We start from the raw sequence: 13,725 nt of genomic DNA on the forward strand, positions 1-13,725 counted from the left end.
GTCTTTTTTTTTTTTCCCTAATTCATGGTCTAGTTTGTTTGTAACCATGTATATTCTTTTTTATTCTAGAATTTAAAGTTTATTTTTAAGCTCCCCTCTTCCTCAGACAGGATCAGGATCCCATTGTGTAGCCCACATTGACCCCCTCTCCAGTGCTGCGATTATTACATATGTGCTGCTAAGCTTGTCCGGAAATTATTCTCAATAAAGAAAATAAAAGCAAGAGCTGGATGTGGTGGCACACTCCTTTAATTCTAGCAGAGGCAGGCGGATCTCTGTGAGTTCAAGGCCAGCCTGGTCTACAAAGTGAGTCCTGGACAGCCAAAGACACAGAGAAACAACAACAACAATAAAAAGAAGCAAATTGAGTTAAATAGGTTAAATTTTCTGTAATTTTTTTAATAAAATAAAAAGATATGTCTTATATTTTTGTATACAACTTTCCTGGAAAAAATACAATTTGGATTTTAGATATTTGGACTCCAGAGATGAGCAAGACATATTCTGCTCTCAAGGAGGTAGAGTAGAGCTGGAGAGATAAAGTGTTGACTGTAGAGCAAGGTAAGGCATGGAAGAGGGTCCCGGACATTCTGTGATGACGCTGAGGAAAGACTAGGCAAGTAGGACTCCTTGTGTGGGCTTAAGTAATCCTCTGCAGGACTCTGTTGACTGTCCTTTCTTAGGCCAGTCGTGGTGGCACATGTTTATAGTCCCAGCACTTAACGGAGCAGACGGTTGGAGAATTTGGGGTCATCTGGACTCTAAGAAAAAAAAAGATTTTTGATAGTATACAGTTAAATTTTAGGGTGAGATTGGAGGTGCAGGAATTATACTTGTGATTATTATGTGAAGTGATCTCGGCCATTTCCTCCCCCTTCCCTTTCCTCCTCTCTCCCTCTCTTTCACTTTCCTGTGTACGTTTATTTTTGAGACAGGGTTTTGTTACATAGGTTTGGCTCTGTGGAACTTCTTAGGTAACCCAGGCTGGCCTTGACCTTGTAGCAGTGCTCCTGTCTCAGCCTCCCAAGTGCAGGGATTACAAGCATGAGTGACCGCGTCCAACATTCATTTAACAGCGTATCATTGACTGAGCAAGTGTAGGCAAGCTGACAGCAATGTTTTAGAGCTGCTCTAACCCCACCAGGGAGGAACAGGGAGGAATTTGAATAACAAGTAATCTGTGCATACGCAGCAACACTTCCTTCTCTGGGGTTAGGTTGGGTGTCTGATCGACTGCACACTACGCGTTATCCCAGCGTGCTGCTGCATAGCATGTAAGGGGACGAGAGACCAGAAATTACCCTGGGCTGCTCCAGTCCTGAAACTTCTGCTTGTGTCTGGTGCTAAAAGGCGCATGCCGTGGTTTACAGTGTGAATCTGCAATGGCCCTGTAGGCTCATGCGTTGAATTCCTGCTCCCTAGCTTGTGCTGCTATTTTGGGAGACTATGGGACCTTTAGGAGGTGGGACTTTGCTAGTGGGACGTTTTGTTTAGGCCTTTGAACGTTTACCTGGTCCTTGGTTCCTGCCTCACTCTGCTTTCTGATCTGCTGTGGTATAATAGTCTCCGCTCACCTTCCTGCTGCCACAGCCGGGCTGCTCTGTCTGCCTTTCGGGCCCTGATGTGCTGTGAAAGCCTCTCAAACCGTGAATCAAGATAATCTTTCCTCTCTCAAGTTGTTTCTGTTAGTACTTTGTCACTTTGCAAGTCGCACAGGGACTGGGGAGAATGAGCGAGTAGGAGCGGTAGGCTCCTTCATGCAGAGAGAGATTTGTGTCAGCTCCGGAAACACACTCTGGGGTCTGAGAGTGGGCACGGAAAGGTGGAGATGGGTTGCTTTTGAGTCACTTCAGGTGTTTGTTCAAGTCCTGGTTCATTGTGAGTAGGAATAAAAGAAAGGGAAGATGGAAAGAAATACACAGTTGTCTACCATGTGAGAGAGTGGTGAATTGGTCAACATAGGAGGTATCAGTAATAGAAGATATTAAAATGCCTTACTTTCGACATGCTGACTTCGGGTGTTTGTGGGCATCTAAATGGAGAAGACTAGTAAGCAAATTGGATAAATGTAGTAAAGCTCACAGGATGTAGAAAGTATTATTAAAATGGTTGAATAGTAGGGCTGGGACTACAGATCATTAGTAGATAGCTTGCTTGTCATGTGCAAAACCCTGGCGTTTGATCTCCAGCATTACCAAAAAAAGAAAAAAAAAATCATGGAATGTATGGGCAAGAAATCACAGATAAACAAAAAAAGCTAAAGAGGAGAAGGCTAAGGCCAAAAGTGAGAAAGTAAAGATTGAGCTATAGCCAGTGAGGTCATTGCATAGGTGACAGATTAAGCAAGCAAGCTGAAAGCAGCAGTCAGAAAGGAGGACGCTTAATGCTGTGTTGCAGATGGAGACATTTCAAGATCTGAAGTGCATGACCTTGGTAGTGGTTAGCTGACCTAGAGTGGAAGAGAATATCATTGGAACTGAGATCTAGGAAGTCAAGGCTAAAGCTTCATGAGCTGCCTGAATCATCCAGTATGACAGAAAGTCCTAGTTGTTGGATCTGTGTTCAGCAATATTCACTGAAAAAACTGTTTAGAATTAAATTCACCTTTGCTTAACAGTAACCACCAATAGTATGATTTTTCTTTGTACATGGATTTTTCATAAACTGTGCTTCATTGTTCAGATAAAGTAATCTTTATTTTAAATAAAAATAACATTTCACATAATTTTACAGCACTTCTTGCATTTATTTTGTTCTAATTTAAGTAAGATATATGCATGATTTATTGTTCCTCAGTTGTAAACCTTGGACTGTATATATTACATTTGATTCATGAAGAGAGCTACAGAGATAAAGCTATAAGATTGATGTAGTGGATCCACAAAGAGGACTGAGTGGCCAAGATTCTTAACCACAGCTCATGTCAAATATATCTCCATGATTAGGGGCTTTCATGTTTCTTCATGACTGTTGGCGCTCAGGGGTGGTATTTCTTATATGTACCAGCCAGGAAGGACAGAGAGTAAAGGACAAAAACAGTCATCCCTAGATGCTCCACCCAACTTTCTCATCCATAGACTTGGGTGGAATTTAGGGTAACAAGGACCTGAGAAGGGTTCGGATATGTGGTAGCAGTGGAGAGGAGAGATGGCTGAGTGGTGTGACCTTGAGAGGAGCTGCTCTTTATGAGACCGAAGAAGTCTGTCAGACAGTACAGCAAGCAAAGGTTCTCAGTGTGTCACGGCACTTATGAGGCATTTTAAAGAGCTAGCAAGGAGGCAGTGTGATTGGAGAAGAGTAAGTGGGGGCTGAATTGTTCAGACGAGACCAGCAGGTGGAAAGGAGCTGGGTACCATATGTGATCTTGATGGGTCATAGCAAGGACTTCAAGCTTTGGCATCTGCCAAATTAGATGGGAATTTCTGAAAGACTTTAGACAGATCCTAAGTTTTAAGGGTATTGACTGCAAGGTTGAGAACAGACTAAAGGGGTCAAGGGTGGTAGTAAGGAGATCACATAAGAGCTTTTTGCAGCCACCAGATTAAAGTCAGTGATACTTTGGACCAGATAATTGCAGGGAAGATGGGGAAAGTAGATTCTTTCTTGAGTGTGGACCAAGTAGGATATGCTAATGTATCCTGTGGATTTGAAATAGAAAAAGAGCAGGTTTAGCTGTTCAGAGTCTCTGGAAAGGGGAGCAGCTGTCCAAAATGTCTATTGGTGTAGTGCCCTCCACCGCAGCGGTCGGATCTGTGCTCATTTCCTTTCTCTCAGTGTGTGTTTAGCTGACTTTCAGAGCATGCATTCAGTTTTGCTCAAGAAATGATTGTTTAACAATTAACTAATTACAGTTAATTTCAGCGGCTTAGCCATTGTCAGATAAGAATATTTGGTTACAAAGCAAACCAAAATAGATTTTGCTTAATTTGCTATTACAAAGAGAAAGAAAGTACGTGAGCAGGTTAGAGAAGACATTGTAAGGATGATGGGACGCTCACAGGTTCTAAGGACATGTGAAGAAATCACACCTCGGAAGAGGCATGAATTGTCTAAGGTCTAGTGGACATGGTGTTTCTGTCAGGGCCGTGATTGGGCGTCTAATTTAGCAGGTACGGGAGACGGGGGCAGGCCAAAGTGGAACACCCTAGAGTGTACACAGCGTTAGCACATCAGTGAATGACAAACATTTTTCTTGCTGTCCTGTCTTCCAGTCCCAACTTCTTGACTTTCTTTCTGTGTTGTGTTTGTGTGAGTGGTGTGTGTTTTGAGATTGGGATTCTCAATGTAGCTCTGGCTGTCCTGGAACTTGCTATATAGACCAGGCTGGCCTCAAACACAGAGAGCTCTTGAGTACTGGGATTAAAGGCGTGCACCACAGCTCCTGGCTATGTATTCTGTGTTTTTAAAATTTAAGTTTACAGTCTTTGTTCCCATCTTGCCTGATAATTTTACATGGTTAACTTTTTTTTTTTTCTGAGTAATATTTGGTGCTAATGGAAAGTCCTTGAGTTAAGCTCATTTTATTCTAGTAGACTTATAGTATACATTATTTGGTACAAGGCCAAAGCTTACTGCAACAGAACTCTGTGCATGCTGCCATAGTCTGAAATCTGTTGACTCTGGGGTTATGGTAATTGAAGATGAACAGGCCTCAGAATGCCGAGTGAAGGCTCAGAACACAGTGAGGAAGGTGTTACTGAAGGCCCCGAGAGAAGGAACCTTTACCATGTCGTTTGTACATGGTGTATCTTGTTTATTGACACCAACACGTGTGGCAGGGAACATGGAGGTGAAAGTGTAACAAAATGGCTTGGAGGGGAAGGGCTTGCCCCAATATTGGTGATCTGGGTTCCATCTGGAGCTCGTGGGAAGAGCTGCCTCACACCCATCCGAATCCCAGCTCCCCCGTGGGACGGGAGGGGCACAGCCACCTGGAGGGCCCTGGGTCAGCTAGTCGACAGTGTGGTGGAGACGGTGAGAGAGATGTGCCTCAGCAAGGTGGAAAGAGAGCATCGACCCCCAAAAGTTGTCCTCTGACCGTGCCCTGCCATTGCCCCTGCCCCTGTGTATGTCACACACTCATAATAAATAAAGAATCCATTAACTAATTTGTAGGCAGAATGTTGGAAAGTGCTGTCTGCCTTCTGCTAGTTGCCTATAAGGTATAAAAATAGAGATGAGCAAAAATGAGCTAATAGAAGGAACTGTTTCTGTTGACTTACTTGTTTACTGTGAGACAGTTCTGTAGTCCGCCCTGGCCTTGAACACTCGCTCCTTCTGCTTTGCGCCCAGCACTGGGACCGCAGGAGTTAGCACACACCCAACTACTATTTGTTTGAGGGAGTCTGCAGTCCAGGCCTGCCGTGGATCATGGCAGTTCTCCTGCCTTAGCCTCCAAACTGGCATGAGCTTCTGTTCCATATTGGAGTAAATATTTCTAATTCAAGACTGATTGTGTTAGAAAAGAAAACTTTCTCATTCCTAGTAGCTCCAGGTGAGCAATAACTTAAAAACACGGCTTCAAAGCACAGATAAAACTCAAGGTGTTGTGAGTAAATCCTTTTGTTGAAACTTTTCCTAAGATTTAGGCAATACCACATAGACCCCTTCCGTTAGAGGAGAGCAAGTCTAAAGACCTTCAGAGAGTATCTCTTAGCCCTGTCCTTAGACAGGGGGACACTTGAAGATCGAGGTTATTTTTTCAACATTAGCTTCACTTGACATTTATGTAACATCACGTTTATTTGAGAAAATTAATGTATTGTATATTATAATGTTATGTAGATAAACATCATGCGCCCACATATGCTAGGCCTCTGTCTACATAGAATTTCTTGGAGAGTGTACAAGGCTCTTAAGAGATTGTACACTAACCTTCTGTTCTGTAACAGCACCCGGAGGCTAGAGCCAAGAAGTTAGAGAATAGTTACCGGGGCGGGGCTTCGCCACCACGGAGGGACTGGCAAACTAAAAATCAGAACTGAAGGGCCGACTTCCTGCTTTCCCCACTTTGCCTCACATTTGAATGGGAATGTCTACTGTGGTTACCTTAGCCAGTCTCGGTGCCCTGTGTGTGTCGAGTGTGTGGGAGCAGATAATTTGTCTCTTTGATTCAGATCAAGAGGAACTAGAGTGCAGTAGCTGTACAGAGGAACTGCATCTGAGGAGCTCCAGCCACACCTGGACCTGACTTAGATATGGACAGACTGACGTCAAGCTGGTGCCACAATGAGAGGAGAATTTGGAAGGTCTTAGGAAAGGGTGAGTGTATTTTGCATGTGGGAGGAGTTGTTGGGCCGAGGGGTGGTGTGTGGCAGTTAGACTCCACAGTGGCCTCCGAAGCGTTTTCCTCTCCTGCCGTCCAGGGGGTAGTATTCTGTCCTTGGTTTGAATGGGGGCTGGCGGCAGCGAGCCGATTAACTAACAGGGTGTCATTTGTTGGGGCTGCTGGGATAGATCCTGGGAAGCAGCGCAGCCTCTGTGTGGTACCTGGGATTCTTCTTGGAGTAATTCACTCTTGGAACATGGCTGTGAGAAACCGCAGCCAGTGGGAGAAGTCCTTACTGACACCCCAGGGAGCGACTAGTGAGCGGCCAGAGTCAACTGCGCCAGCATGCGTGAGTGAACAGTTGTGTTGCAAAGTCTGGGTGTAGCAGACAGCACTTGGAGAAGACAGAGGCTGCAAACACTTAGTTTCTGTTAGGACCGCTCCCAGGACGAGAGGTACAGCTTGTGAGTAAGGGCACTGGCTGCTCTTGGAGAGGACCTGGCTTTGATTCCCAGCAGCCACATGTTGGCTCACAACTGTTTGTGACTTCAGTTCCAGGGGAGCCCACTTTTTTTTTTTTTTTTTGCTTCCTGGAACACTAGGCAGTCACAGAGTACACAAATATTTATAGGAAAACACCTAATTTTTAGATGTAAATATACATTAAAGAATCTAGTCTTAGCCATTCAGGTTGGCTCAGCTGGGGTTTCATTCATCGTTAAGAGGAAGCTGGCCCCTGCAGTACCTTGACCCAGTGTCCTCCAGATCATGAGAGCAGCAGAGCGAGTCATTTGGGGAATTGTTGTTGTTAAGAATTTATTTTTATTTCATTCGCATTGGTGTTTTGCTTGAGTATATGTCTGTGTGAGGGTGTCAGATCCCCTAGTACCAGAGTTACAGACAATTTTGAGCTGCCATGAGGGCTGGGAACTGGACCTACGTCTTCTGGAAGAACAGCCAGTGCTCTTAATCATTGAGCCATTTCTTCAGCCCCTGTTTTTGTTTTTGTTTTTTTTTTTTGTTTATTTGGTTGGTTGGTTGGTTGGTTTTTGAGACAAGGTCTTACTATGTAGCCCTGCCTGTCCTGGAACTCACTATGTAGACCAGGCTGGCCTTCACAGAGAAATGCCTGCCTCTGCCTCTTGAGTGCTGGGATTAAAGGTATGTGCCACCACACCTGGCTCACTGGACTTTTTTTTTAAATAATAGTAAGTAACTGGAATGTTGTTGGACAATCAGAAAATAATCTAGCTCTATGCAGTCTGCAGAGAGATCTCTATGCGAAAGGAGGGGGCATAAGGAATCAGAGAGATTGGAAGTAAAGGTGTGGATAAACCTATTAAAAATATTGGTAAAGCCTACTAGTTGTAGATAAAATTCATTTGAAGGCAAAAGTCATTATTAGAGTTAAAATGATGAGGAGAAATCTAAAGAGATGATGAAATGAGCATGACATATAGACAGACTACAGGTAGACTTCAGAATACATAGATGAGCTAGAGGAGCCACATATGAATAGTCTCAGCTGCACAGGAGAATGAGGCAGGAGGAGTGCCTGAGCCTAGGCACTCTTCATTACGTATGCAGAGTTCCGCCTGCAAGTACACCTGCGCACCAGAAGAGGGCAGCAGATCTCACTATGGATGGTTGGGAGCCACCATGTGGGTGCTGGGAATTGAACTCGGGACCTCTGGAGGAGCAGCCAGTGCTCGTAATCCCTGAGCCATCTCTCCAGCCTGTTGTTTGGTTTTTGATTTTTGTCTTTTTGGATTACTGTCTAGCTCTAGCTGGCCTGGGACTTGGTAGTAGATCAGGTCTGCCTTATTTCTGCTTCTGCCTCTTAAGTGCCACCATGTCTGACTAAGATATCAGTCTGCTAGAGAGTGAAGGGGAGGAGACGGGTCATGGTGAGAGAACAGGCGCACATAATGCAGGAGGACATGTGCATGTAGCTCTGGGAGTAGTTTGGTAGTTCCGCAGAGTTAGAAGTTCTGACTTTTTTCTGCTAACCTATGGTCATGTGGGCAAAATTTTTTTTCTGAGCATATACTAAAAATTGAATAACCAGCAAGCTTCATTTGATAGGCATGCAAAGAGTCTTAATAGATGAAGACACTTAAAAACGTTTAAAAATACTAAATATGCTAAGTTCATAGTAAGCCTCAGCAACACCAGTGAGTGGATTTAAGCCAACTGCCAATTATAGCCCATAACTGCAGGTAAGATTAAAACTGAGCAAAAGAACAACCAAAATAACATTACTGTGACTTTAAAGGCACACAGCTAAGAAACTGGTAGGTGAAAGAGGAGAAAATAACCAAAACTGGAAGTACAACTGAATTCTAATAGAAACAGTTTGTGGGCTATCTGAGAGCAGTACCCATAGGGAGATTACAGCCTTTTCTGCTTTGTTTCTTGGAGGTTTGATTTGAGCTCTTAAACATGTCTTTTATCATAGCCGGGCTCTGTGGCACACGCCTGTGATCCCAGCACTCGGGAGGCAGAAGCAGGTGGATCTCTGTGCGTTCGAGGCCAGCCTGGTTTACAGAGTGACTTCAGGACACCCAGGGCTGTACAGAGAAACCCTGTCTCAAAAAACAAATAACAACAAAAAATGTCTTTTGTCTCTTGGTTTTTGAATAAGGCATGTTTTAGTGCCCTTATTTGAACATTCCAACATTTATCTGTTGTTGTTGGTTGTAGCTGTTGCGTTCTCTTGCCTGTGTGGGGCATCACCTTCCCACATGTGGTAAATTTGTTAAGATCACAAACAGGAGTTGTACTCTGCTGAGCACTTTGGTCTTTTCCTCTGCTGCACACAAAGCCGAGGCACCAGCACACTCTGGCCTTCCTCTGCTCTCCTCGAGTGGCCAGAGCAGCTGTCCCCAGATGCGCTGGGTTACTCTGCCAGGGCCACGTGGCTGTGGCTGTGCTCGTGAGTGGGGGAGACGGTTGTCCTGCGCTGAGGGCTGCTGCACGTGCCTGTCTCAGCCCTCTGCTGAGCACGGAGGGTTCTCTGCAAAATCTCAGATGCTGCTGTGCAGCCCTGCGCTCCCTGCTGACCACCCTGCAGGCTGTTTGCCTCGGTTTCCCAGACTCTCAACTCGCGGTGACGGGAGACAGTGTCTTTCTTTCACCTTGCTTCCTTTCTCTCAGAGCCCACTGTCCTGTGTTGCTGGGTGTGCCTTGTTTCTGTGTGCTTGTTTCAGGCAGGTATGGCCTGGAACTGTCTTTGTAGCTCACGCTGGCCTTGAACTTGTGGCAGTGCGCTGGCCTCACTCGACCTCTTGAATGCTGGCATTGTAGATGTGAGCCACTGCACCTGATTGGTTTGTTTTTAAATGTCCTTAAACTGCTTCACGAAAGATATATTTGTCAGTTGTGTGGGCCTGCCAGGGGAACAGCATGAGTTGACTTTTTCTACACGTAAGTTTCTTCAGGCACTTTGACAGATTGTTTTACATTTTGTTGTAAGCGGTGATTAATATTTACTATTGATTTATCTTCTGGTAATGCTGCTGTTAATCCTAAGCAGCTGTATACCCAAATCACTACCCAGAGACTGGGTTTATTTAGTTAACCTAGAACACAATGCTGGGCAATAGCTACTCCATCCTACACCTCCAAGCCCTCAGTTTCCTAACATTTAGATTTCCCACATTATACTGCTTTGAATGGTATCTTGGGTCCAGTCCATCTCTCCACGTAGTTCCACGATCTCTCCTCCAGCTCTCTCCTAGCTCTCCTCTCGCACCCTCTCCCTGCATCCGGCACCTCCACGTCCTAAGCCTGTGCCGGGACGGGCGCAAAGGACACATCTGACTGCAGGCAGGGGGATTGGCAGAATTGGGGGAGCAGGGACATCAGAGCGGATATGAAGTTCATCTGGCGAGCTGGAGCCCCTGCCCCAGATGTCTGCTGGCCCCTGCCTCACCTGGTGTCAGGACAGTGCACACTTGCAGCTCCTGCTCCCGGGGCCACTCTCATCAGGTGGGTTCAACTTCCTCAGTTCATGCTGCCGAACCTCGAATACTAGCGAGTAGAAAGCATCCTCCACACCCTGCCGGGTCTTAGCTGATGTTTCAATGTAGGGGACCATAGCTGCGAGCAAGGTCCTGGGCAACCTAGACTCAGCTGTGCGAGCGGCCAGGTCACACTTGTTCCCCACCAGTACCATTGGCACATTGTCTGAGTCCTTCACCCGCTTGATTTGCTCCCAGTACTGATGGATATCTTCAAGTTTGGTGTTGTCGATGGCAACCCCACAGAGGAAGCCCTCCCCTCCCCACAGAGGAAGCCCTCCCCTCCACACAGAGGAAGCCCTCCCCTCCACACAGAGGAAGCTTCCCCTCCACACAGAGGAAGCCCTCCCCTCCACACAGAGGAAGCTTCCCCTCCACACAGAGGAAGCTTCCCCTCCACACAGAGGAAGCCTCCCCTCCACACAGAGGAAGCTTCCCCTCCACACAGAGGAAGCTTCCCCTCCACACAGAGGAAGCCTCCCCTCCACACAGAGAAAGCCCTCCCCTCCACACAGAGGAAGCCCTCCCCTCCACACAGAGAAAGCCTCCCCTCCACACAGAGAAAGCCCTCCCCTCCACACAGAGGAAGCCCTCCCCTCCACACAGAGGAAGCTTCCCCTCCACACAGAGGAAGCTTCCCCTCCACACAGAGGAAGCTTCCCCTCCACACAGGAAGCCTCCCCTCCACACAGAGGAAGCTTCCCCTCCACACAGAGGAAGCCTCCCCTCCACACAGAGGAAGCCCTCCCCTGGGCGAATGTACTGGTCCCATATGGCACTGTAGTCTTCTTGACCTGCTGTGTCTAAGATGTCCAGCAGACATGTCTCCGCATCAATGACCACCTTTTTCCGATAGGAGTCCTCTATGGTGGGGTCATACTTGTCCACAAAATGGTTCTGGATCAGCTGACAGTCAGGGCACTCTTTCCCACGCTCCTGTGCCCACCACCACAAGCTTGTACTCTGTCATTGCTTCTCCAGGGGCTGCCACTCCAGGAGCTCCTGCCCCACCACTTGCTGGCCGGACTGCCCCCGGGGCCAGGGCCGGGGCTGGGGCAGGGGCAGGGGCGTGGCTGGGCCTGTGCATGGGCTCCGTCCGCTGCCGGTGCGGCTTGGCCTCGCACTCTCGCTGATGGACAATCACCGATGTGCTTTCCTTTGGCCCAATGGCCGTCCTAAGTCACAGCTTTCCTCAGCAGGTCCCTTGGGTTTCGGCACCACCTGTAGTCACCCAAGAGCACCAATAGAAACCACCTGCACAAGGGACTGGGAACTAAAAGAGACAGAGAACACGAAGGAGTGACGCCAAGACAGTGCTCTGATCAAGGCGCCATCTTTATTACAGAGTAAACCACTTACATAGGTTTCCAAGTAAACATATCCAAGCAAAACAGGAGACTTAACTAGGCAAAACAGGAGGCTTAACTGAGCAAAACAGGAGGTGTCTGCTGAAAACAACAGGAATGGCGAGCCAGCACGACTTGCACACTCATGACCATCTCAGGTCACATGGAACGGCTACCTCAACATTTCTAGTATTTTAAAGCCTCGTATGGTGGTACATAGCTTTATCCAGCCTCAGGAGCAGAGGTAGGTATCTGGTCTGTCTAGCAAGTTCCAGGCCACCTAGGGCTACACAATGAGACCCTGCCTTTAAAACATTTTTAAAGTGTTTCCAGTTAATTCCTCTTGTTGTGATTTTTATTTGCAAAACAAAGATATTTAGTTTGTTCTATGGTTATGTAAGTAGAGAAATACTTTAGCAGCACAGGCCTGGGGTCGAAACTAGATATCACAACCTCGTTTCTCGTATTAGTTTCCACACAGCATCGGGTGGTCATTTTTGTTTTTCTCTTTAAGAGTAATCCATCTGTCTAGTTTGATTTGATCTTGTGACCGTAGAGAAGAAACCTAGGAACAGAATAAAGAAACTTTTTATGTCCTGAAGCTTTTAAAAACAAAATGAAGATACAAATATTTTTTTTTACATTTAATATCTTTATGCACTTCCACAATGCAGTCCTTTTTCCTTAACAAAAATGAAACACTGTCCTGTAGTCTAGTTAATGTTTTTTTAAATAAATAATTGATTCCTAAGATTTCCTATTAAGAAGACTGTGTTCTGGGTGAATAATTTAAGGGAAAGTAATGCATTCTCTTAGTGAAATAATGAAGGAAAGAGAGATGTGGGGTTGGCTTTAAGGAGAGTGATCATGTGGGTGCAGATGAGGGAGTTGGCTGGTCTCAGGCTCATCTGACCAGCGTTGAGGAAGCCATCTGATGAAACCACCCTGAGATAGTGTGAGTCCTGCTTTTGGGGTGAAAGGTCATTGAAGGATTCTACCTTGGGACGCTCACACTTACTTTCTCTCTTCCCTCCCTGTGTTCAGTATACAGTGTTGACTAACTGGAAAGCAGAGTGAGGGCTGGAGAGAAGGGCACAGAAGACCTGGGGGCCCACAAATGCATGGAACTCCAGTTGCAGAGCCCTCAGCACCTTTGGCCACGGGGCTGCACTCCGCAGAACGTGCTCACAAACCCAGCAGGTGCACACACACAGTTACCTACTTAAAAACAGAGAAGGAGGGACAGTCCCCTTCGTAGAAAAATCCAACTTAGGAGTTTCTAGAGCTGTATTTTTTGCAAACTGGAAGACAGTCTAACTTTCATGGCGCCATTTGTAGGATTATATACCTAGGAAAGCCTGAAAATTTGCATTTCTGACATTATGTGGAAGAGATGCAGTTTAAATGCCCTGCATTGTGAAAGTTAGAAGATTCGATACAGGGACACAGGGCCATTTGGGCCCTGGTGAGGATCGCGCATGCATGCGCGTGTGTGTGGGTGGGCATGTGTCCAAGTGCGCGTGCTGAGCTTGCTCACGTGCCCGTGGCTAATATCATTCCTTACAGCTCCACTCTTTGGTCATGGCCTCCTCATGTTTCTGTGGCTCATAATTTTCCTGATTTTGCATGTATATGTTTATAGGATCAGCTCTGCTTAGGACCATATTATTTTCTCTCCCTCCTAGCTAAGGCTCCTCGAGTCATCCTTGTAGGAGCTCACCCAAGTTTGTTAAACTGAACTAACCTGCAGGTCTGTTTGGCAAACTGGACAAAAATCAGAGCACAGACATACCTAATGGAGAATCTGAGAGACAAGGAAATGGACATATCTCTGTGTCCTGGAATGACCAGCTAGCTTCTCCTGCCCAGATCAGGAAGGCGTGCTTGCACAGTCTTCCTGTTCTGTCAGGGTGTGGGGCTTTGGGACTCAGAAGATCCAGGTTTGGCAAGTTTTAATGAAAAGGAGAAAAGATCATCAGAGAAAGAACTTAAGTCCTTGGACTTGCTGCCAACCTCCGTCCGGACCGTAGAGCCACAGATAGAGCATGTCAGGCGCCCATCAGCGACAGCAGGCCACATACATGAAGAT

General features: G+C 46.3%; 2 protein-coding genes across 3 annotated transcripts in view; one reads left to right on the top strand and one right to left on the bottom strand.

Moving 5' to 3' along the window:
- Nucleotides 1–13,725, top strand: part of Ahcyl2 (adenosylhomocysteinase like 2) — a gene marked incomplete at its 5' end in the record, with an annotated part of 143,646 nt that overhangs the window by 22,255 nt on the left and 107,666 nt on the right.
- LOC129677511 (uncharacterized) overlaps nucleotides 10,160–13,725 on the bottom strand; it is a 48,839-nt gene continuing 45,273 nt past the window's right edge. The window contains 5 exon segments of the mRNA XM_055608138.1: nucleotides 10,160–10,544; nucleotides 11,023–11,221; nucleotides 11,223–11,361; nucleotides 11,364–11,419; nucleotides 11,509–11,563. Coding sequence (XP_055464113.1) covers nucleotides 10,209–10,544; nucleotides 11,023–11,221; nucleotides 11,223–11,361; nucleotides 11,364–11,419; nucleotides 11,509–11,563 — 785 coding nt within the window. The 3' untranslated portion in view covers nucleotides 10,160–10,208.

This window comes from Psammomys obesus, unplaced genomic scaffold, assembly GCF_907164565.1.
Source record: "Psammomys obesus unplaced genomic scaffold, mPsaObe1.curated_primary_1811, whole genome shotgun sequence".
Taxonomy (NCBI): domain Eukaryota; kingdom Metazoa; phylum Chordata; class Mammalia; order Rodentia; family Muridae; genus Psammomys; species Psammomys obesus.